The sequence below is a fragment of the Lacerta agilis genome, chromosome Z (assembly GCF_009819535.1).
Source record: "Lacerta agilis isolate rLacAgi1 chromosome Z, rLacAgi1.pri, whole genome shotgun sequence".
NCBI classification, from domain to species: domain Eukaryota; kingdom Metazoa; phylum Chordata; class Lepidosauria; order Squamata; family Lacertidae; genus Lacerta; species Lacerta agilis.
This window is the reverse complement of record NC_046331.1, coordinates 1421103-1445165: the sequence shown is the minus strand read 5'-3', so window position 1 is coordinate 1445165 and position 24063 is coordinate 1421103. Positions and strand designations below refer to the sequence as shown.

At 49.9% G+C, this 24063-nt stretch overlaps 1 protein-coding gene and 1 non-coding gene across 11 annotated transcripts in view; both read left to right on the top strand.

The window, feature by feature from the left end:
* The window catches only part of DAB2IP (DAB2 interacting protein), a 230449-nt gene that overhangs the window by 169738 nt on the left and 36648 nt on the right, over nucleotides 1-24063 (top strand). For 9 of the 10 annotated variants that reach the window (XM_033138343.1, XM_033138342.1, XM_033138341.1 and 6 more), the window contains 2 exons: nucleotides 14629-14782; nucleotides 22510-22608. In XM_033138343.1, the coding sequence (XP_032994234.1) occupies nucleotides 14629-14782; nucleotides 22510-22608 (253 nt within the window). Of the gene's footprint in view, nucleotides 1-10994; nucleotides 11016-14628; nucleotides 14783-22509; nucleotides 22609-24063 lie in introns of those variants that run through there. The other variant, XM_033138346.1, reaches the window with a different exon arrangement.
* On the top strand, nucleotides 2671-2744 carry TRNAI-GAU. Its single transcript has one exon. It is a non-coding gene; the product is annotated as a tRNA-Ile (tRNA).

The window sequence follows — 24063 nt, the reverse complement described above, 5'->3', positions numbered from 1 at the left end:
TCAAGGAATTATATTGACTTCATGAGACTTGACACACCCTGGTGAGTGTGGCGGAAATGCCGTTCCGGGGCACTTTTTGCTGTTGGGGTGTGGGAAGACTGGAGTTCTCATAATCAGGTCTGAATAACCCTTAATTGCACTTTTGTGTTTGCAGGTAGGCTTCAAACCTTTCTCTCCCTCTGGCCCCACCCTCACAATAAGCATTATTTGCATTAATTACACGATGGCTGTGCTCTGCCTCCATGGTTGGATCCAGTGGTGCTTCTCAATCCCAGTTTCCAGAAGCCACAGGAGTGGGGGGAGCATTGCTCCTGTGCTCAGGACCCCCGCTTGTGGGTTTCCCATACTGGGCATCTGGCTGGCCACTGTGAGAACAGGATGAGATCTTTATACACAAAGCAGCATCCATCTCATTGGCCAGGACTTCCCAGCACTTCACCTGACCAGATAAGGGCATAGGTGGCAAACACCGAAATCTTAAAGATAGTTCCTCTTTCTGGGCTTTTTGTGTGTGTTCTTAGAGCTATTGCCATTTTTGCTGTTGCTTCCTGCTTTCAGGGCCAAGACAAGGCTAAGGTTACCCCTTTCTCCCCAGTATCTTATGTGAAGCACCACCCTTGGGTGTTGTTGTTTTTTCGGGTGGGGGACGTTCTACTTGCTTCTGCCACAAGTACACCAAATTCCCTTTTCAACAGTCCTCATTGCTCTGAAAATGTCAAACGCTCAAGTCAGTTGCTTGACTTTTTTCTCTCTCTTGCCCTCCCTCCCTCCCACCTCTCTTCTTCTTCTTCTTCTTCTTCTTCTTCTTCTTTTAAAAAAATCCATGGCTAAGGCTGTTTGCATTAATTATTTCCAGCCTCCCAGATATGTTCCTTTTTGCAGTCCGAGGAAATAATTGGGGCAGATGTTGGCTGAGAGCTGCCTTTCCCATGCTTGGGAAGGAAAAGGAGGAGGGAGAGAGAGAGGAAAAAATGAAAGCTTGCGTTGGAATTGGATATTTGCAAACAACTGTCATATCTAGGTCACTTGGATATGGTGCGGCAGAGTGGAGGGGCGGGGGAACGAACAAAATCCTTGGAAGAAAGACATTATGGGTTTGGGGTTTGTTTTTTTTCAAATTTTCTGCAGATCTACAGCCATTTGGGGCTGTCAGGTTGGAGGGTGAAGGGGGTGGGGTTGTGAGGCAGCCGTTCCCCCCCCCCCCGAAAAAAACCCCACCAGCACACTTGTCTCCTTGCCTGTCTCACCACTGGTTCCATTGTCAATAATGAATCAGCCTCCAAGGAAGATTAAAATCAAAGGGAGCTGCACTCTCTGTTTTAGGGGTTTTGTGTTTTCTGAGTGCCCTGGGACACAGCAGGAGGTAGGTATCCTTTTGGCTTTAGAGGAGAATTTATTATTAATAATAATAATAGTAGTAGAATTTATGTATTAATCTCCTACCACCAGGAGAGTCACTTGCACCAATGTTAATACAGTGAGCATACAGAAGATGGCTCAACAGCAGCCGCAGCAGCAGCAGCATAGAATATTAGAATTGTAGAGTTGGAAGAGATCCCAAATGTCATCTATTCCAACCCCCTATAAATGCAGGGATCTTTTTGCTCATTGTGGGGCTCAAACCCACACCCTTGAGATTAAGAGTCTCATGCTCTACCGACTGTTGCTGTTATTGCCGTTAATTTATTAATTGCCTTCCAAACCACCGTCTCAATGTGATTTACACATAAAATAGTTTTAAACCTGGAAAATACGTGGTGAAGACCCATTTATCCATGAAAACCTGATGGGACAAAAATGCCTCCCGTCCCACTTCTTCTAGAGAGTGCAGATAGTGGGCACCTGCAGTATCTCAAACAGGAACGCCATTCCGCAGGACAGGGGCAGCCACACGAAAAGCCCTGCTCAGATTTACTGCGGAGTCAGCCCCTGAGGTCTTTGGAACTTGCAGGAGACACTCTCCCACAGACCACAGCGATTCACCGGGTGCATAAAGGGATAAGGCTCTCTCTCTCAAGCAACCTGAGTTGTTTAGGGCAGGCATAGGCAAATTCGGCCCTCCAGATGTTTGGGGACTACAACTCCCATCATCCCTGAGTCTGACCACTGGTCCTGTTACCCAGGGATGATGGGTGTTGTAGTCCCAAAACATCTGGAGGACCGAATTTGCCCATGCCTGGTTTAGGGTCTTATGTAACAACACCTTGAACTTGGCCCAGGAGCAAATTGACGGCCATTGCAAGTCCTGTAGGCAAGAGGGTTTGCCCCCGGCCCTGCCCACAGCTGCCCTGTGGCCCTCAAGAGATTGATGGAATGTGACCCTCTGACTGCAAACATTTCCTCTCTTTCTGCTCTGCAACCCCCTTGGGATGTTCATTGAGTCACAGCCCCTCTGCATGCTTCTCCAGTGGGGCTTCTCACTCCATGAATAGCAGGCCTCTGCAGCTTTCCCACCGGGCCCACCGGGCCCTCTCTGGTGCCTTACTTACGTCACTGAATAGAGGAAGGAAGGAAGGAAGGAAGGCTACCTTCAGGGGTTGGACTAGATGACCCTCGGGGTTCCCTTCCAACTCTACAATTCTATGATTCAGCTGCACAGTATTGTATGCTGGAGCATCTAGACATTTGGGACTTCCAAGGAAATAATCGGGTCAGGGCTGGTGCACGTCAGCCTGGATAGCTCAGTTGGTTAGAGCATGGTGCTGATAATTCCAAGGTTGCAGGTTCGATCCCTGTATGGGACAGCCGCGTATTGCAGGGGGTTGGACTAGATGATCCTCAGGGTACCTTCCAACTCTATGATTCTATATCTTTACGTTCCCCTCGCTCCCCCCTTCTTCTTTTCCCATCTGGGTTTTCCTCATCTCTTGCTCTCCCATTTTTGCAACAGGTTAGGAGTGTGGGGGACCAGGCTTGTTTCCGCAAAATGATTCATTAACGATGAATTAAATTCTCGTTTACAAAACCATAATCCTGCTTGATCATTTTTGTTCAGCCCTCACCTTTTCGCTCTTAAAATTCAGTGCACTTAAACTGCTCTGCAAGGGTTTATGAATGTTTAAAAATTGCTTTGTTGGTCCCCGAAGTAATTTGACAAGTCTGTCAGCTATTGATTAAAAAAGAAAAAGAAACTACCTGGAATTATTCAAGGATTGGGATGACTTGGGGAATAAGATAGGAAGTGTAAGGGAGCAGGGAGGGGCGTTATTCCAAATGTGAAAGGAAGTAAGATGTTGGAGAGCAAATATGTTCTTGAAATGCTTTCTGAAAAATCCATTACGGCTGTGACATTAACTTGAAATGAGATACTCGTCAAGGGTCTTCTTGGGGGGTAAGGTGGCCGGGCAGGTTCTGTTCATGTACTGTCCTCGGAATGGACCCAATGCGCAGTTAAAACTATGGCATTTGCTCCCCCAGGAGGCAGTGATGGCCACCAACCTGGATGGCTTCAGGATTGGACAAATTCATGGAGGAGGAAGAGGAGACTATCAATATTAAACGAACTGCAGCTCTGCTCCGACTCGACACTCAGAGGCAGTGATGCTTCTGAATGCCAGTTGCCGGAAGCCGCAGGAGGAGTTTTGCTCAGGTGCTCGGATCTGGCTTGCTGGCTTCCCATTAGGGCACCTGGTTTTTGTTTGTTTTAATTTGTTTAATCAATTTTTCGATACAAACATCAACCGCAAAAGACACATACAACAAAAACCATAATAACACAGTTTGACAATTCAGATTTGAATACGCTGATATACCTATGGCTACACCTTTTTAAACAATATTTTCCCACCTCTCTCTCCTCCCCCTGCTTCCCACCACTGTCCGCCTCATCACTTAAATATTTGATCCAGATTTCTTCATATTTATCCATTCTTATTTCGCGTCGACATGCAGTTCGTTCGTATGTAGCTAATCTGTCCATATTATCAATCCATGTGCTCAAGGGAATCTTTTTTCGGCTCTTCCAGTTTATCAAAACAAGTTTTTTTGCTTCTAATATAGCACGGTACATCCCTTTTTTTTTTGACCCCTTGAAATCTCCCACATTTCCGGAATATAATTTAGAATTAAATTCAGTTCCCCTAAATAACGATTTCTTTTTATTACTCTTGCTATAAATACCCTCACCTTGCACCTGGTTGGCCACTGTGAGAATGGGATGCTTGGCTAGATGGACCATGGGCCTCATCCAGCAAGCTCTTAGGTTCTTACGTTCTTACGGCTGGTTCTGAAGATGCAGCTGCCGCCCTTCTGGGCCCCCTTCTGCTCCTATAAGACAGCTAAGTGACAGGAAAAAAAACAATAGTGATAAAATAACATGATGCAGTAATAGCACAGGTAGAGTTTTTCCTCCCTCAGTGGGGTGGGGAGAGTTGACCAGTGAAAGGAGCTGCAGGGAATTCAGGAGCTGACCAAAGGCTTTCTTCCACTGTGATTAATGGACTTAAGTAGGGGTCAGCAACCTTTTTCAGCCGTGGGGCGGTCCACCGTCCCTCAGACCATGTGGTGCGCCAGACTATATTTTTTTTGGGGGGGGGGGGAATGAACGAATTCCTATGCCCCACAAATAACCCAGAGAGGCATTTTAAATAAAAGCACACATTCTGCTCATGTGAAAACTCCAAGCAGGCCCCACTAAAAACCCAGAGGTGCATTTTTAAATAGAAGGACACATTCTACTCATGTAAAAACACTGATTCCCGGACCGTCCGCATTGAGAAGGTGATTGGGCCGCATCCGGCCCACGGGCCTTAGGTTTCCTACCCCTGACTTAAGGAACTCACTGCCACAATATATGCATTAGTCACTATTTAGGTTTAGATGCCTGTGAAAGGCAGATGAGGCAATATTCATGGAGGATCCGTCCCATCAAATGGCTTCTAGCCATCAAGGCCCAGCTAGTCCAGCATTCTCTTCTCACAGTGGCCAACCAGATGCCTGTGGGAAACCTGCAAGCAGGATTTGAGCACAAGAGAAGCACTCTGTCCTCGCGTGGTTTTCAGGAGCTGGGGTTCCAGAAGCATTGCTGCCTCTTGGTAGCTCTTGAATTCTGGTTGCTGGGAAGTGGCCTACGGCGAGGCAGGGCACTCACTTTTGTGCTCTGGTTGTGGGCTTCTGGTCCTGGCATTCGGAGGGTGGGGGAAGCTCTGGTCATCCAGATGTCTCTGGGCTGCATCTTCCATTGTCCATGCTGGCTGCTCAGCTGGAGGGCCCCGGTTTCCCTGCCCTTTCGGTCTAACCCACCGCAGCTCTTTTGCACTTAAGGGGATGATGAGCATCTGAAGCAATTAGCAGATGCAGCCCAGTGCCTATCGACTCAAATCAACTCAGACTTAATTCAGACATCGCAAAATCCGATCTCCAAGATCAGGAACATTCCATAGGCCTTTGCACGCTCTTCCTCTTGCCTCCCTCCCATCTCTTGTAGGTTCTACCCTTCCTTTCCAGACTTGCAGCAACCACAAGTTTGCTCAGACATCCAAATCGAACTGGAGGCACGAGCTGAAAGTTGCTTGCAAGCCATAGTTTACAAACCAAAGCTCTGGCGTGGTTGCAGCTTCCGGCTGGCAGGTTTGTTTGATTCTGACGAAATTTGGTTATTTGATTATTCTCCTGCCCTGAACTCTTGGTGTTGGATGCTGGAGTTAACAGTAGCATCTAGGCACTGTCTAAAGCCACATGTAGGCTGCTTGCCTTTCAGCAATGTTGCTGCATCATGTTCTCTCATGGCCTTCTTTGCAGGGACGTTGTGAAGACAGTTGCGATAATTCCAGGGCCTACCCTTAGCGTGCTGTGTTACACAACTGCTTGTGTGATGTGGTTAGATATTTGCAAGTTACTGCGGCCTCCTAGAAGCCTTTATCTGTTCAACAGCAATGAGTTTGCCTGTCGTGTCCCTGTGTGATTCTCTGTTCTTCCAGCTGTTCCGTCTTCTCCTTGGGGATTCACCTGTGCCTCTCTTGCATCCAAGTGACAGGTTGAATGCACAGGTGCTTCTTAACTACCTGTCCTGTGATGGGGCTACCCTTTGCACCTCTTCACAAATTGTTGTCCTTGGTTTGCTTCAATCCAACTGGATGAACTTTTTTCAATGCAGGAAACTGCTGCTGCTGCTCTGGACCTCAGTAGTAGTGTGCCATGGCACTTGGAAGGTTATGGGACAGCAAATAGAGCAAGTGTTGGTCTTCCTTTCACCTCAGCTTCTACCTGATGCTTTGGAGGTGGCAGGGATTGAACCCAGGGACTTCTGCACCCTGAGCAGGTGTTCTGCCGCTGAACTGTGGCCTTCTCTCAACTTGGTGGCTTCTGAGATTTCCTTAGGGCCATGCAGACTTCCCACCGGTCACTTTTTTTTTTTTGCGCTCCCGCTGAGCTCTTTAGCAATGTTTGCAAAGAGGGAAGAGTCACAAGAGATGTCGGTAGGGCAGGGAATGGTATGAAGAAGTGCGGCAATACCTGGAAGGTGCGTTTAATTTAGCAAGTGAACGAACAGGGAGAGTTTCACGCCAACGGGCCCATGTCTTGTCCTTGGACAGTGGGGTCATCACACATTGCATTGCAGGCCACTTCCCTCGCTTCCTGCTCTTTTGCCTCAGATGGGATGGCAAAGGACACCAGGTGGGGTGACTTCTGACCTCTGCTGACCTCCACTGAGGTAAATGAGCATATCTCCCCTCCCCGACTTGGGGGCTCCCGTGCACTGTCCCAAATCAAAACATTTTCTTTGCAAGCCTTCAAATATTTTATTCTTAAAGCAGAGCAGAGAGGAAGTACAACCGGCCCCCTGTGGAGCACCCCCCCTCCCCTATATCTCAGTTTCTACCTGACTCACTGCGCTGAGCCAAGCCCTGCTGAGTCAGGCCAAAGGCCCAAACAGCTCAGCATCCTGTCGTCCCCCCCCCCCGCAGTGGCCAGCCAGGTGATGTCAGCACAGTAGCCCTCTCCTGCTTTTCTTTTCCCAGCAGCTGTTATTTAAAGGTAGACTGCCCCTGAATCTGGAGCTTCCCCATAGCCGTCAATAGGCACCAGTAGCCCTCTCTTGCTCCATGCATTTAATTTGATACCAGGAAATTAAATATTTAAAAAACCTGCCAATACCATAATGTTGTACATAATGTCCAAAGAGTTGGTTTCACAAGACACATATTTGGCTCCTTCTCTCTCCCAACCTTTTTGCATGCCAGCTTTGTTCCAAGGGCCGTCAGGCTGAACATTGGCTGAAGCTTCCACCTTGTGTGGGAAAAGTGGACTTGAAAATGGTTGTCAGTACCACTTTTGCTCCGTTAAACCCCTGAGAGTTCCTTTCTCCCTGGAAAGATGGCAGCAGCCTACACTACAGCAGAGCGTTGAGGCTGCGGCCCTTCTCCTGTTGTTTCCCCCTCACGTGGTATTCCAGGGTAGACTGCCTCTGAAGAAAGAGGTTCCATTGGGCTGCCATGGCTGATAGACATCGCCCTCCAGCCCAGGGGCTGTTGCTCCTTCTTGTTGCAAAGGCACCCTTTTCTGAATCGTAACTGCCAAGCCATAAATCCTGTTCATTAGCCTGATTTCACAAGACACATGTAGCGGGTGAGTAGCTCTCTGAAAGATCTTCCATGACTCCTGCCCCTCTGCCCTCACCCTTGTCTTCCCGGCAGCCTTGTGGACTAATTTGATTGGACGTAGGGTGTCTGGATTTGAGCCCTCTAAAGAGGTCTACAAGCATTGTGAATTTTATAGTTCTTCACCACTGATCTGGAAGCTCCGTTTCTTCAGATGCAAGCCCCAAACTGGACAAACGACAAACCTAGCTGAGATGTATAGCCTCTCTCAATGTCCAGCAGCCCAGACTGAGTGAGCCAAGGGCAGTTGGGAGCTTTGGAACTCTCTGCCTCTTGAGATGAAGCAGGCACCTTCACTGTACCCTTTACAGCTAACTTTTGAAATGTCTGGAGTTATTGCTGTTAATTTTTCTTAGTGGTACTTTTATTGTTTCATTTTTTTTTGTAAACTGCTTTGAGGCTTTTTACAATCAAGCAGTGTATAAATTGTATGTACGGTATGTATGTATGTATGTATGTATGTATGTGGCATGCAGGTGGATCTGTGGGTTAAACCACTGAGCCTAGGGCTTGCTGATCAGAAGGTCAGCAGTTCAAATCCTCGCGACGCCGTGAGCTCCCATTGCTCCGTCCTTGCTCCTGCCAACCTAGTAGTTCGAAAGTACCAAGTGCAAGTACATAAATAGGTACTGCTTCAGTGGCAAGGTAAACAGCGTTTCCGTGCGCTGCTCTGGTTTGCCAGAAGCGGCTTAGTCCTGCTGGCCACATGACCCGGAAGCTGTACGCCGGATTCCTCAGCCAGTAACGCGAGATGAGCGCCGCAACCCCAGAGTTGTCCGCAACTGGACCTAATGGTCAGGGGTCCCTTTACCTATGTACATAGGATGCTGGCATTGAATTGGCCCATTCTGGTTTCCCACAAGTCCTTAGTCCAGGGACATTCTAAGTTGGTGTGTGCACAGCTAGTAACTTTCTTTCTCCAGCTGGCAGCCCCTGTGGAGCAGAGGGCAGGGGGCCCCTAATAGTATCAGAACAAGCTAACTTCTGGGTCAGACCAAAATCCCACTTAGTCGAGCCCTCCTCAGAGTGGCCAGCCAGATGCCCATGGACAGCCTGGCCTGAGTGCAACACCAGCTCTCCCCACCTGTGATTGCCAGGGACTGGCATTCAGAGGCAGGTTGCCTTTGACAGAGGAAGTAGGGTCAAGGGAATACAGCCGCCCACCTACAAATAAAGGTTTTCATCCTGGAGAAAAGGCAAGTAAGAGGTGATATGATAGAAGTTGGAAGATTGAGGGTGGATGAAAGGAAGTATTTATTGACTCAGCGCATAGACAGACTATGGAACCCACTCCCAAAGGAGGCAGCGATGGCCACCAAATAACGATTGGACAGTTTCATGGGGGAGAGGGCTGTCCATGCCTGCAAGCCACAACGGCTGCGCTCTGCCACCGAGGTTGGAGGCAGCAATGCTTCTGAATACCAGGTGCTAGAAGGAGGAGGAGAGAGGATTGCTCTTGTGCTCAGGTCCTGCCTGCATGTTTCTCATTGGCTGGCCACCGGGAGAAGAGGATGCTGGACTGGATGAGCCTTTGGTCTGATCCAGCAGGCCCTTCTCAAGCTCTTATCCACAGGAATGCTCCCACACAATTGGCAGGTATTGGCACCCATCTTTTGAAAGAGCATATGTGGAATTGTTTGCTGTTGCGGAGAGGGAGGGAGAGGGCAAACAGGTCATTCCGCAGCAACCCATGAAGGTCACAACTAAGCGGTCTCCTGAGACCTGAGCAGGATGCATCCCACCTCTTCTTTCTGGTCTCTGGGTTCAGGTAGAGTCATCTATCAAGAGCGAACCTTTGAAGGAAGCCAGGGAGAAGAACGGATGTGTCAGGAGGGGGCTGAGTGATTGATTTGCCGGGAAAGGCTCCAGTCTTCGGAGGGATGGATGTTTCTAGGTTATGACGGAGCCCTTTCCTTTTGTGAGTAATCATGCAGGATTGGGGAAGGGCCGTTGCAGGCAGGGCAGATGCTTTGGACCATAGAATTGCAGAGTTGGTGGGGACCTCAAGGGTCCTCCAGTCAACCCCCTGCAATGCAGGAATCATAGCTAAAGAACCGCTGGCAGGTGGCCACCTGAGCTCTGCTTAAACACCTCAAGTCAGCCCACCGCCTTGCTGCACAAGGCCACAATCCTGCACCCGCTTCCTCCTGAGTACACATGGGTAGGACCGTGCTTTGATGCTTTCCTGACCACTGGCTGGTAACCTCTGCTCCTCCATGAGCTGGACGTGGGGGGGGGGAGAGGTTTGCTCTGCTTTTTCATTTCTGGAAGATTCTGGGTCACTCATTAAGCCCTAGGAAATTGTTGGTGCCAATGCCAGGGGAAGTGGTGGGGGGGGGGACACAGACATCGCTTCTGTGGCTGTGAGGAAGGAGCAGGTCAGGTTGCAGCTTGGAGACCTAAAGAGCAGCCTGATGGTAGCAAAATTAGAGGGCACAAACCATTCATCCAATCAGCCCTTCAGTTGGCTGGAGCATTGGGCTAGGCTCTCACTTAAACCACTCAGTGTATGCAGTTTCCAGTTATAGTTGCAATCAAACGGCATACGGTAGTTTGCAAGCATATAGCAAGTAAATGCCCCAGAGCTAGGAAATAGGACCTTTCCATGAAGATAAAGCGTCCCCCCCCCCGATTATTTATTTATTTGATCATTGTTACTGTTTATTAAGACTGGGACGCGGGTGGCGCTGTGGTCTAAACCACAGAGCCTAGGGCTTGCCGATCAGAAGGTTGGCGGTTTGAATCCCCGCGACGACAGGGTGAGCTCCCGTTGCTCGGTCCCTGCTCCTGGCAACCTAGCAGTTCAAAAGCATGTCAAAGTGCAAGTAGATAAGTAGGTACCGCTCCAGCGGGAAACAGGATGCTGGGCAAGGTGGGCCACTGGCATGATCCAGCAGCCAGGCTCTTCTTACACCTGCTTTTGGGGAGATCCCTTTGGACCACCAATCTGACACCATCTCACCACTTGTCCCAGGCCCTGAAATGCGAGGTCCAAGGCACCGCTCCTCCGCGTTCCTAACAGTGCGCAGCGGGTGCTCGTTTGCTTGCTCGCGAGCGCACGGATGTTGACATTTTCGGCAGCTGTGGCTCCCTTCCCCAGCTACAGAGCAGCCAATCAGCAGCCGCGGGAGCCAGATCAAGCTCAAAGCTCACAGTGTGTGTTTGTGCGCCTCTGCTGCTTTGGCGATGCTGAGCGGGGGCCAGAGGAGGGGAAAGGAGGTGGGATGGGTGAGGAGGGGGGGACCAGGTGGTTGGGAGCAGTGGGAGAAACGGCCCCGTTCAGTTTTTCCTTTTCTCAAGCTTTTTCGGCACAGAGAAGGAGGTGCCCAGCTCTCGCCTGACTTCTCCCACAGCAGATGTTCCCTGCCAGGCCACAGCTGCGAGGCGGCGATGGGGCGGTGATGGAGGTCCCTTTTGGTGAGGCCTGGGCAGGGGAGGGGGGGGGACAGGACTGATCTCTGTTCCGGAGAAAGCAGCATCCCCAAAAGCTTAACCCCTTTGCGCCTCTCCTGCAACGGGAGCATTGGTAGCTGCCTGCACCCCCACTAACAGCAGGCCCCTGGGGGTTCCAGGCAGGGGATTTTAGAGATTGGGGGCCTGGAACCTTCTGTATGCAAAGCATGGGCTCTTCCACTTAGCTGTAGCCTTCCAGGGAATTTCAGATAGGTTGGTCTTCGCCAGCCCTTCCCCAGACTTGCTGAGAATTGAATGGGGGGGACCCCCCCACACACACACACACAAAGCGTCACCTCCTGGTGTCTGTGCTGCAGCCCCCTTTCCCCTAACTGTCAGCCTTTAAACTGTAGGCTCCCTTGGGCCAGGGAGCTATCTCCTCTCCCTTCTGCATGTACAATAGAGAGGCATAATGATCCAGAATGGTGCAGTGGTTAGCATTTCTGACTAGGACATGGGAGACCAGGGTTCAAATCCCTGTTGGGCCATGAAGTTCGCTGGGTGTGACCTTGAGCTGGCTTCTCAGCCCAGCCTACCTCACAGGGTGGTTGTGAGAATTAAACTGAGGAGGGGGGAGGACCATGTAAGCTGCCTTGAGCTCCTTGGAGGGGAAAAGGTGGGGTTTAAATGCAATTAATAATAATGATGATGATAATAATATTTAATGATTGCTCAGTACCCAGTTTAAATAGTAGAGTTGCATCACCTGATGAAGAAGCATTGCCCGATACTTCAGCCCAGCATAAGAACTTGGGACTTCTATAGACGCAGAACCTTCTTTTGCCTCTCCCTCCACACAACATCCCAAGCCTCCATGCTTCTTCCATTTCCATTGTGTCCCCACATCAGTTTCTGGATTGTAAATCCCTTTCAGCAGAGACCTGTTCTATACTTTGCAAGCGCCGAGGACATTGATGTGCCATATGAACCCTTATTATTAAGAACAGGCAATGGATTTATTTACCGTAATTTTAGCTGGTGCAGTTTGTGTCTGGGCACAGCCAGTTGTCTGGAAGCAAAAGACGCTATGCTCCCCCCCCCTTCTCTTTTGATGCATGTAAACCTGTGGGTCTTGTTGGAAGGGCTCCCAGTCTGGAAGAGAGAGCCAGTGTGGTGTGGCGGTTAGAGTGTTGGATTAGGACCTGGGAGACCAGGGTTCAAATCTCCACTCAGCCATGAAGCTGACGGTAGGGCCTTGGGGGGGAGGCCAGTCGCTGCCTCTCAGCCTAGCCTACCTCACAGGGTTGTTGTGGGGATTAAATGAGAGGAAGTACCTAACATAGGCCAGCTTCAGTCACTTAGAGAAAAAAGGTGGGGTGGAAATGGAATGCAATGCAATAGTAGAATAGAATAGACATTTGGGGAATAAGAAAATAGGAAAGCGTATGTTATGATGGTCCTTGGCGTCTTAATTTTGTGTGTATGGGACCTTCTGCATGCCAAACAGGTGCTCCACCACTTGAGGTTATGGCTCTTCCATAAGGTTCTGCTCTTGCTGGGTATTCCCTTCCTGCTTATAAGGGTGCCTTCAACTTCCAGCACCATCCCTGAAGCCCTAATTTCAAGATCACAACCCATTCCAGTGATCCAAGGGAGGGACGAGGGGGAAACAGATGGTTGTGAAAATCTACACTGGCTTTGGTCACTATCTGCAGGGAGGCCTTCGTTTATCCTGCGTCTTTGCTCCATTCTCCTTTCCAAGAGCGTTTGCTTTCTTCTAAGCCGCTCTGGGATCCTCAACAATGCCCATTCTGTCCGTGCTGCATTGTTGTGGCTGACTTCAAAATTATTCCCATCATTGTCCAAATAAATGAGGGGCGGGAAATGTTCTGGAGCCGGCTTCCTTTCCTTGTCTGTGGGCGGGAAAGGGTCGCACAATAATCTTTAGCAGATTTTCATTCAAACCCAATAATGTAAAACTATTATCATTTTTAATTACCCCCCCCCCCTTTATCTTAAGGTCACTGGGTAGGTTACAGCACTAAAACACAGCATTAGAAACCGTTTTGAACAGCCTACAGTCACAACAAATAAGGTGTGTTCTAAAAAATATACACTCCTCGAGTGTCAAAAGGCATTTTCTGCGTTTGCTGGAAGCCGAATAATCAAGGTGCCTGACACACCTCTCTCTGGAGGGAGTTCCTACCAGCTGTTGCCGATCCTGTCAGTGTTCTTCCCTTCTCTGTGTGCTCACTCACTTGCCTGCATTTTTGTTGTTGTTGTTGTTGTTCAGTCGTGTCTGACTCTTCGTGACCCCATGGACTAGAGCACACCAGGCATGCCTATCCTTCACTGCCTCCCGCAGTTTGGCCAAACTCATGCTAGTCGCTTCGAGAACCCTGTCCAACCATCTCATCCTCTGTCGTCCCCTTCTCCTTGTGCCCTCCATCTTCCCCAACATCAGGGTCTTTTCCAGGGAGTCTTCTCTTCTCATGAGGTGGCCAAAGTACTGGAGCCTCAACTTCAGGATCTGTCCTTCTAGTGAGCACTCAGGGCCGATTTCCTTGAGAATGGATAGGTTTGATCTTCTTGCAGTCCATGGGACTCTCAGGAGTCTCCTCCAGCACCATAATTCAAAAGCATCAATTCTTGCCTGCGTGCACACATGCGATTCTGGGTTACCCGTGGCTGCCTGGCTAGGGCTTAAATGCAAGGGTGCACCGTGAGCCACCCTAGCTAGCTTGTGACCTGCCAAGCCCCACACAGCCCCACCAGCTGTGTTCGGCAGCCCCTCCTGCTTCGGCTTCCAAAGAGAGAATGTGCTCTCTCAAGCCCTTAATATAGCCAACGCGTTTCATTAGATACTGTGGTGTCCAAACTTTTTTTTCAAAGAGGGCCAGTTTTGATGAAGTGAAGGGCTGTGAGGGCCAACCAAAGTTGTTGAGGTTTTTTAGGGTTGAAGTTGTTGAGCCTTTTAAGGATTTTACCCCAGGAAACATGCCTGCATTAGAACCACCACTTCCTTCCCTCCTGGCCTTCAGAAAGGCAGCCTTAACTTGAAATCTGTTAGCAGGCTTCTATTTAAAATCTGCGATCCTCAGAGTCTTGGTTTACAATGGTGCTGATCGCTCGTTGCTCTTCTTTATTGGTTTTCAACCCAATCCTATTGTTTTATCTTGTTTTATTATGCTACTTTGGGGACCTGTATGGATGGGAAGGGCTGTAGATCAGGGGAGAGCATCTGCCTGGGAAACAGAAGATCCCCAGTTTGAGCCCCGCTAGCCTCTCCAGGAGGGGCTAAGTGGGAGAGACTCCCTGCTGGAAATCCAGGAGAGCCTGGTGGATAATATTGAGCTGGATGGGGCCAATGGTCTGACTAGGTACAATGTACATGCTTTTTGTGTTTTGGTATTGTAAACTGATCCTTGGATGAAGGGCGGTATAGAAATTTGATAAATAAATAGTGAGGCAGGTTGTTATATTCCCAAATACAACCCAGGTGTGCTGTTGTTCCAATCTGACACTTCTCTTTCCAAGGGCTATTGTGAAAAGCGATGCTTGGTCCTGTCCATGGTGCTGGAAGGATGTGGCAGGGCCCCCTCTGATCCTCACCGTTCTTGCCTTCTCCTCCCTCCAGATCCCATCTAATGCCCAGGCTGAAGGAATCTCGCTCCCACGAGTCACTGCTCAGTCCAAGTAGCGCTGTGGAGGCCCTGGATCTCAGCATGGAGGAAGAAGTGGTCATTAAGCCCGTTCATAGCAGCATCCTGGGGCAGGATTTCTGCTTCGAGGTAAGGCGCACCCATTGACATCCATGCTTTCGGGGTGGGTGGGTGTGCACTCCTGAGAGTTTGACGCCTGTGGGAAGCAGGAGGTTGGACTTGGCGGACCTTTGGCCTGACCCAACAGGGTTGCTTTTATTTTCATTTCGATCCATGACAATCACTTATGTATTGCTTGTTTTATCGCAGGGGGGTGGGGGGTTGTACCCCGCTTTCCATCCAAAAAGCCTGCCAGGGCGGCTTACATAGAATCAGAACAAGACAGCCCCTGCCCTCACAGACTTGCAAATTTCATTAAAAAAACAAAACAAAACTGTAACACACAATGGGTAAGCTGCAGGGAGGGAAGAGGAAAAAGAAAAACCCAGGCACCGATTCCTATCATAACTCCCTGGCACGGTTCAGTGGCAGGAGGTGCTGGTAGAGCTGGGGTTTCGGCAAAGCTGATGGAGTGAGCTCTGCTGCTTCCCATCTGTCCCTTTGAGGCAGCTTCATAGAATGGCTGCTCCCAGGTGACAGGTGAGGCAGGAGCAGGCCGATGGGGCTGAGCTGTCACACCAATTGGGAGTGGAGCCTCCATAGTCAGAGGCAGTCTGCCTCAGAACCTAAGGATGGGTCTTCTGCTGCTTTCACAGTACCACAGAATTGTACAGTTGGAAGGGACCCTGAGGGTCATCCAGCCCAGCCCTCTGCAATGCAGGAATAATTTGTCCAATGTGGGGCTCGAACCCAATCTTGTCATTGTATGTAAATAATATAGTTCTCTTCTTTTAATCATGTCCATTCTAGGAATGTTGTACTTGACTGCTATGTGTTTCACAGCCCACAGTTAGTTAGTTAGTTAGTTAGTTAGTCATTGCATTCCTATCTCACTTTTTCTTCCAATGAACTCAAAGTCATGTACATGGCTCTCCCGTCCCCCACAACAACTTTGTGAGGTGGGTTAGGCTGAGAGGTAGTTGCTGGCCCAAGGTCACACCCAGGGAGCTTCATGGCCAAGCAGGGATTCAAACCCTGGTCTCTTCAAGGCCCTAGCCCAGCACTCTGACCATAACACCACACTGGCTCTCCGGCAGTAGAGCGGGGGCTGCCTGCCTGCCCACCCTCTGGTGTCACAATAAAGTCAGGGTTTGGGGACTTTGAGTGGAGACTTCAAAGCACCTGTTGACACAATTGGGAGTGTGGATGGGCAGCTGCCCCAATGCCTTCCCTACACCTGATGTCACATACGACACCTGGGGCAGAGCAGGCAAGCACAGTTTGAGGGAAACAGCCCCACCGCACCCCAGAGAGCCCAGTTCAGAGGTTCCTTACCCCTGTCCTTATCCTCATTTCTCAGACAGGGTGGGGAGGAGAAGCAGGGTACTTCAACCGTGATCTGGGGGGGTATTGCTGCATTTTCCTGTGGTCAGGAAATGGGGCTGTCAGCCTTCAGTGTGGCTGTTGCAAAATGAACGATGCAAAATACTGCAGTTGGCATATATTTGCTTGCTTGTTTTATTCATTACATATGAATTATGCTGCCTTTTCCTCCAAGGAGCTCAGGGTGTGGGGTGCATGGCTCTCCCCCTCCCCATGTAAGTCCTCACAACAACCCTGAGAGGTGGGTTAAGCTGAGAGAGGCAGCAAGTGGCCCGAGGTCACACCGAGTGATCTTCATGTGGCCAAGCGCAGATTTGAACCCCTGTCTCTCCCAGATCCTGGTTCAACACACTAACCACTGTGCCACCACTGGGTCTTGGTGTGGTGCATCCTAATTCCAAACCCAGACGGCCCCCCACCCCAATTCCGTCTCCTTGCCCACAAGCTCATCCTGTTGTCTGCCAACAGAAATGTGGTTTAGCTCGAGGGCAGGATGGGCGGAGGGGGGCGGCAGAAGCATCGCCATGGATTAGGATTTTGAAAACGTGTCTTGGATACAGAGAGGAGAAGCTGAATTTGGTCACACAGTGTTGATGGTCTTACACTCAAGGAAAAGCATCAGGAGTGGAGAAAATTGAACTGACGTCCTGGAAAACAACCTCATGGGGAGGAACGTCAAAGTTACCCTGACACACCAAAGCCATCTGGGCAGGGTGGGGGTGGCAGGGATTAATAATAATAATAATAATTTATTATTTGTACCACGCCCAGCTGGCTGGGTCCCCCCAGCCACTCTGGGCGGCCTCCAACAGATATTAAAATACATTAAAATATCACAGGTTAAAAACTTCCCGAAACAGGGCTGCCTTCAGGTATTTTCTAAATGTCAGGTAGTTGAGATAACCACAGGGCGGGCGCCACTACCGAGAAGGCCCTCTGCCTGGTTCCCTGTAACTTCTCTTCTCGCAGTGAGGGAACCGCCAGAAGGCCCTCGACGCTGGATCTCAGTGTCTGGGCTGAACGATGGGGGTGGAGACACTCCTTCAGGTATACTGGACTGAGGCCGTTTAGGGCTTTCAAGGTCAGCACCAACACTTTGAATTGTGCTCAGAAACGTACTGGGAGCCAATGCAGATCTCTCAGGACCGGCGTTATGTGGTCTCAGCAGCTGCTCCCGGTCACCAGTCTAGCTGCCGCGTTCTGGATTAGTTGTAGTTTCCGGGTCACCTTCAAAGGTAGCCCCACGTAGAGCGCATTGCAGTAGTCCAAGCTGGAGATAACCAGAGCATGCACCACTCTGACGAGACAGTGCACAGGCAGGGAGGGTCTCATCCTGCGTACCAGATGGAGCTGCCCTGGACACAGAATTGACCTGCGCCTCCATGGACAGCTGTGAGTCCAAAACGACTCCCAGGCTGCGCACCTGGTCCTTCAGGGGCACAGTTACCCCATTCAGTTACCCCATTCAGGACCAGGGAATCCTCCACACCTGCCTGCCCCCTTTCCCCAAAAACAGTACTTCTGTCTAGTCAGGATTCAACCTCAATCTGTTAGCCGCCATCCATCCTCCAACCGCCTCCAGACACTCACACAGGACCTTCACCGCCTTCACTGGTTCTGATTTGAAAGATTGTTCTGAGGACCAGGGAGAGGGGTGCTGGGGGGACATCTTGCTGCTGCTCTTTCTCTACCTTGAGGGCAGAGGCGTGATCCTCTCACACCAGGGTGAAATTGGGTGCCTGTTGACCCCCAGGACTGAGCTAGGTGGAGAAATGGTCTGACCAGAGGCCACAGCTCAATGTTTGATCATCAGGCTTGCTTGCAGAAGGCCCTGAGTTCAAGCACCAGCATCTCCAGGTAGGCTGCTGCTGCCTGTCAGTGCAGGCCTAGATGGGCCTGTGGTCTGATTCAGTGAAGGACTAGAGTGACAGAGAATCAACTTTGCATGCAGAAGGTCCCAGGTTCAAGCCCTGGCACCTCCTTGATTGCACATGCAGCATTGGGAGAGCGCAGGCAGTCTGACTGTGTGTGTTTGGGGCTGCGTGGGGTGAGCTTTGTGTTGATGGGAGGGTGCAGTGGGCAGGACTCATTTCCGAGGTTGCAGAGCTTTGTTGCACTGCACCTTCTGCTATCCTCTGAACTTTGCAAAACACATCCATGCAGATGCCTCCGTTTGCATACTTTATCTGGGTTGCAGAAGCTGTGTGCAGGATTTCTGCCTGCTCTTTCCATCCACACGCTTGCCCTGACTTATGAGGACACAAAGCAGCCACCAGCCTTCCCTCCCATCGCTCCCAGCCTCCTGCTGCCCCCTGCGACCTCCAGAGGTGAGCGCATTGCTCCACAGGAAGACAGGAAGCCAACATTGATCCCTCTGTCTCAGTGTTGCTTACACTGCCTGGCAGCAATAGCTCTCCAGCGTTTCAGAACAGAGACTTTACCCAGCCTACCTGGAGATGCCACTGGGGATTGAACCTGCGTTAAAAGCATCTACTATATACCAGTCAGCTATGGTATGATGCAAGATTTGAGCCCTCGTGCTTCCAAGTAACAGGCTGATGTAGCAGGATCCAATGAAGATGCCTTCCACCAGTACTATTTTTCTAGAAAAAGAGGTGGTTGTTGTTGTTGTTTAGTCATTTAGTTGTGTCCTACTCTTCATGACCCCATGGACCAGAGTATGCCAGGCCCTCCTGTCTTCCACTGCCTCCCGCAGTTTGGTCAGACTCATGTTGGTAGCTTGGAGAACACTGTCCCACCATCTCGTCCTCTGTCGTCCCCTTCTCCTTGTGCCCTCCATCTTTCCCAACACCAGGGTCTTTTCCAGGGAGTCTTCTCTTCTCAACTTCAGGATCTGCCCTTCCAGTGAGCACTCAGGGCTGATTTCTTTAAGAATGGATAAGTTTGATCTTTTTGCAGTCCATGGGACTCTCAAGAGTCTCCTCCAGCACCAGAATTTAAAAAAGAGGTGGTGGAGATTTCACCTTTACTGCTTCACTTGTTTTCTTATAATGGCAATGACACCCACCTGAGACCTGCCTGGAGATGCCGTTGGAGATTACACCAGGTTCCTTCTGCATGCCAGGCAGGTGCCAGGCAGCTGCCGAGCCACAGCTCTCCCTGGTACCGCAAGCATAATGTCACCACTGCCCTCAGCGTTTCCCTGCCTCTTGCCTCTCCTCCGTGCCACCCTCACGACTGTCCTTGAGAGAGGTTGGGCTCTGCATTTCAATAAGGCGCTTGGCTTGCAGCAGAAACACCTTCCAGACTACCTTTCTTTTCAGGCAGCAAGCAAAAATTGCAGGGATTTTGCCTCCTCCAGGAAGACCCACCCACCCATGGAACCAGGATAATGAGGCAAAATGAGTTAGATTTGAGACACTAATGATTTCCTCCTTCCTTGCTGCACTAATTGAATTTTGGCCTGGCAAACTAATACCTGTATTTTTAAAAACTTTATTAATAGATAAAGCACACGCAACAGTCTAGGCTTCATTACAGGATACATTTCCCCGCCCATTGCATAATGTGCCTAATCTATGTGGTGCCTGGGCATGTGAAAGAGCTCCCCCCCCTCCTGTGGTGCTCTTTCAGATATTCCATTATACACCCAAGAGTCACAGAATTGCAGAGTTGGAAGGGAACCCGAGGGGCATCTAGCCCAACCCCTACAATGCAGGGATCAATTCATATTTCTGTTTCTCCCCCACTGTTTCTTTTCCCCTGGCTTAAGTGCCATCTGCCACATTCCCACATCAAGTTGTGATTTTAAAGGTGCATTTTTGGGCAAGATACTATTTTCATCTCTGTATGTATTTTGTGTGTGCAGCTTCCCCTCATTTGTGCTGCTTCTTTTTTGTATACTCTTGGTCAGCCAGTTGGTTGGTTGGTTAGAGCATTTCTTGTGATAATAGGATGGTTTTGCCTTCGTCAAAAATATCTTACAGAATTGATCCCAGGCACAATACAATCCACATATTTCCTTATAAACCAAATTCCAAAGCTTTCTGACTAAAACACAGTCCCAGTATAAGTTAAAGTGTGTGTATCGTTGATCACACAAAAGTGGTGACATTGTTGAAAACATAATGGATCAGTGGATCATAGAATTGTAGATTTGGAAGGGAACCCGAGGGGCATCTAGCCCAACCCCCTTGCAATGCAGGAATCTCAGCTGAAGCATCCATGACAGATGGCCACACACCCACTGCTTTAAAACCTCCAGTGAAGGCAAGTCCACAGCTTCCCAAGAGAGCCCATTCCCTGTCATACAACCCTTACTGCCAGAAAGTTCATCCTGAAGTTTAGTCGGAATCTCCTTCCTTGTGACTTGAATCTACTGGTTCGAGTCCTACCCTCCGGAGCAGGAGAAAACAAGCTTGCTCCATCTTCCATGTGGCAGCCCTTGAGATATTGGAAGACGGTGCAGAGGTTAGAGCAGTGTGGGGGCCGTGTTTTTCAGGCCTGAGGGCCACATTCATTTCTGGGCAGCCTTCCAGGGGCCACCTACCAGGGGTTGTTGTTGTTGTTCAGTCGTTCAGACGTGTCCAACTCTTCGTGAGCCCATGGACCAGAGCACACCAGGCCCTCCTGTCTTCCACTGCTTTTCCGCAGTTTTGGTCAGACTCATGTTGGTGGCTTCGAGAACACTGTCCAACCATCTCATCCTCTGTCGTCCCCTTCTCCTTGCGCCCTCCATCTTTCCCAACATCAGGGTCTTCTCCAGGGAGTCTTCTCTTCTCATGAGGTGGCCATCTCATCCACTTCTCCTTGCGCCCTCCATCTTTCCCAACATCAGGGTCTTCTCCAGGGAGTCTTCTCTTCTCATGAGGTGGCCATCTCATCCACTTCTCCTTGTGCCCTCCATCTTTCCCAACATCAGGGTCTTCTCCAGGGAGTCTTCTCTTCTCATGAGGTGGCCAAAGTACTGGAGCCTCAACTTCAGGATCTGTCCTTCTAGTGAGCACTCAGGGCTGATTTCTTTAAGAATGGATAGGTTTGATCTTCTAGCAAGGGTAGGTGGGGCTAGAGGCAAAGGTGGGTGGGGTGATAGATGCCGTTTCCCCACCAGTCACCCCTCTCTGTCCTCCATTCAGAGAAGCTTTAATGGACACAATCCAGCCAGGCATAAAACATTCGAAGGGGCCCGCAAGGAGGCCCAAGCTCCAGGTAGACAGAGCAGGAGGGCTGCATTCGGGGCCCTGGGGCCTGAGGTTCCCCAAACCTGGGTTAGAGTGTCCAACTAGGACTGGGAAGACCCATGTCCAGGTCCACAACCCTCAGTTATGAAATCACTGCAAGACCCCCAGACATTAATACACCCAGCCTTAATCCACCTCAAAGCTTGTTCATTCACTCACTCATTCATTCATTCACTGGTCACCCATTTGCCATGTGGGTTTGGGGGTCTTGTTCTCAGGTTCCCACTAGCTTTCCTTTTGTGCCAGCCTCATGATTTGCTACGCCGTGGCCCCGGACCCTGACTCCTCCTTCGTTAACCGTCTGTTCAGCCGTCTGCTTCCTTTCCCCCAAGCTGGGACATGCAGTGATTTGATATTTGATTTGGTTTATTGCATTCCTATGCTGCTTTTCATTCTAAGGAATCCCAAAGTGGCTTACAAACAATAGCTAACAATAGCATGGCAGAGCATAACAGAACATCACAAACGCAGCATAAATCACATGGAATAATTAATCTGTGAAGCCATTACGAGCCATAAAACACTGCTAACAAAGCAAAAACTGAAAAATAAAAATGAACCAAGCATTAGAATTAAAGCAAAAGTCGTATTATATGATTGACAAATCAATACAGCATTAATAATCTATAAAACGATATTAACAACATTAACAAAATGGCAGACGAAATGTAAGATAAGCGCTGGTAAAGTCATGCACACTCTGTTCAGCTCATTAAAATACACATACATGGGATGTCTGGGGCGGCAACTCCCTTCTGGTGACAGTTTTGCCTCGCAGCATCTGACCATCTAGCCTAGCTCTCTTATCACAAGCCTACCGGGGAGTTAATCATTCCCTGTGAGAGCAGAGCCTCTCCATCCAGAGGCATTCTACCCCTGATGCTGCAGGCAAACGACAAAAGAGAGGGATGTCCCCTTTATTCCTTCCTTCTGAGTTTCCTAGAATAGATGCATCTGGCTGGTTGTTGCTGGACCCTGTGGCTTGTGCTCCGATACATTAGGGCAATTCTGAGCTGTGATGGTATAATTAGCATCTCCATCTAGTCTCATCCCCTTCTCAACTTAGGATAATTTAGGGCAGGGTCTTACATGGACGGCACATAGCGCAGAGATACGTGGCTCCTAAGGTTGGGTCAGCTTGCAAGAAACTCTCGCCGCTTTCCTCTCTTCCAGGTGACGACGTCGTCCGGGAGCAAATGCTTTTCCTGCCGCTCTGCAGCAGAGCGGGACAAGTGGATGGAGAACCTGCGCCGTGCTGTGCACCCGAACAAGGTACCAGCTAAGCAGCAGCAGCTTCACGCAGCGCATAGTTAAACTGTAGAACCCCCTCCTTGAGGACACAGTGGTGGCCATCAACTTGCTTGGCTTTAAATGAGGATTGGGCCATCCTGCGGAATCTCCAGTGGCAGAGAGTTCCACGGGACTGGGTAGATGACACCATAAAACTTTGTTTCTTGTTGCTGTCAAATGAGTCTTGCCGACTAGGTGAGCGAACAATGACGCTCCTGTAGATGACCTTAGTGAATGAGTGATATACAAGTTCAGGTGGTGCCTCAGTTTCCCTGGACCTCAGTTGATGGCTGTGCTGTGCTTCCATGGTTGGAGGCTGTCTGCCCCTGAGTGCTAGTTGCTGGGAATTGCAGGTGGGCAGAGTCGCTGTTGCAATCAGGACCTTCCTTTAGGCTTCTCAAGAGGCGTCTGGCTGGCCACTTGGAGAACAGGGTGCCGGACTAGACAGCCCACCCCCCCTGATCCAGCCCAAGGGCTCTTTTATGCTCTTATTCCCAGGTACGTGTCCATAGATGGCAGAACCAATCCAGTTCCTCTTAAAATAACTGCCAAGAATAGTGTAGGCTGCAGGCGTGTATTAAAATAAAGATGTTACTTCCTCTTGCTCTTTTTTAAAATGGTGAGTTTTGGCAATTTTGTCGTTCATGGATTATGCATAAATTTAACTTTCATAAAGTTTCCGCTGGGGGAGAGTTGTGAGATTCAATATGCAGTGAGCCAGCCTTTACCAACCTGGTGCCACATCCCCTTGTCCCTGAATGTTCTGCGCTCCAACTCCCACCAGACCCAACCAGCATGGCCATAGGCTGAGATAATTATTGCTGTCTAAGGTGCGGGTGGCGCTGTGGTCTAAACCACAGAGCCTAGGGCTTGCCGATCAGAAGGTCGGCGGATTGAATCCCCACAATGACAGGATGAGCTCCCGTCGCTCGGTCCCTGCTCCTGCCAGCCTAGCAGTTCGAAAGCACGTCGAAGTGCAAGTAGATAAATAGGTACCACTCCAGCGGGAAGGTAAACGGCATTTCCATGCGCTCCTCTGGTTTGCCAGAAGCGGCTTAGTCCTGCAGGCCACATGACCTGGAAGCTGGATGCCGGCTCCCTCGGCCAATAAGCCGAGATGAGCGTCGCAACCCCAGAGTCGTCCGCGACTGGACCTAATGGTCAGGGGGTCCCTTTAGCTTTAAGGCTCCAAGGCTTGGGCAACTTCCTGCCCCACAAGAAGTCCCTCCCTCCCACTTGCCCACCATTTTTGCTTGTGCAAATCTTTAAGTGTGACCTCCCACACATTTATAGGCGTTGCCTTTTCTTTTAAAACTCTGCTCCTTTTAAACAGGGTGGATTTTCCTTGCTGGCAGGGGGGCGGGGGGGGGCTGGTGCTGTGTTTACGCATTTGCGGCCCCTGGTGCCTGATGTGAAAAGCCAGCAGTACCAAGCCCA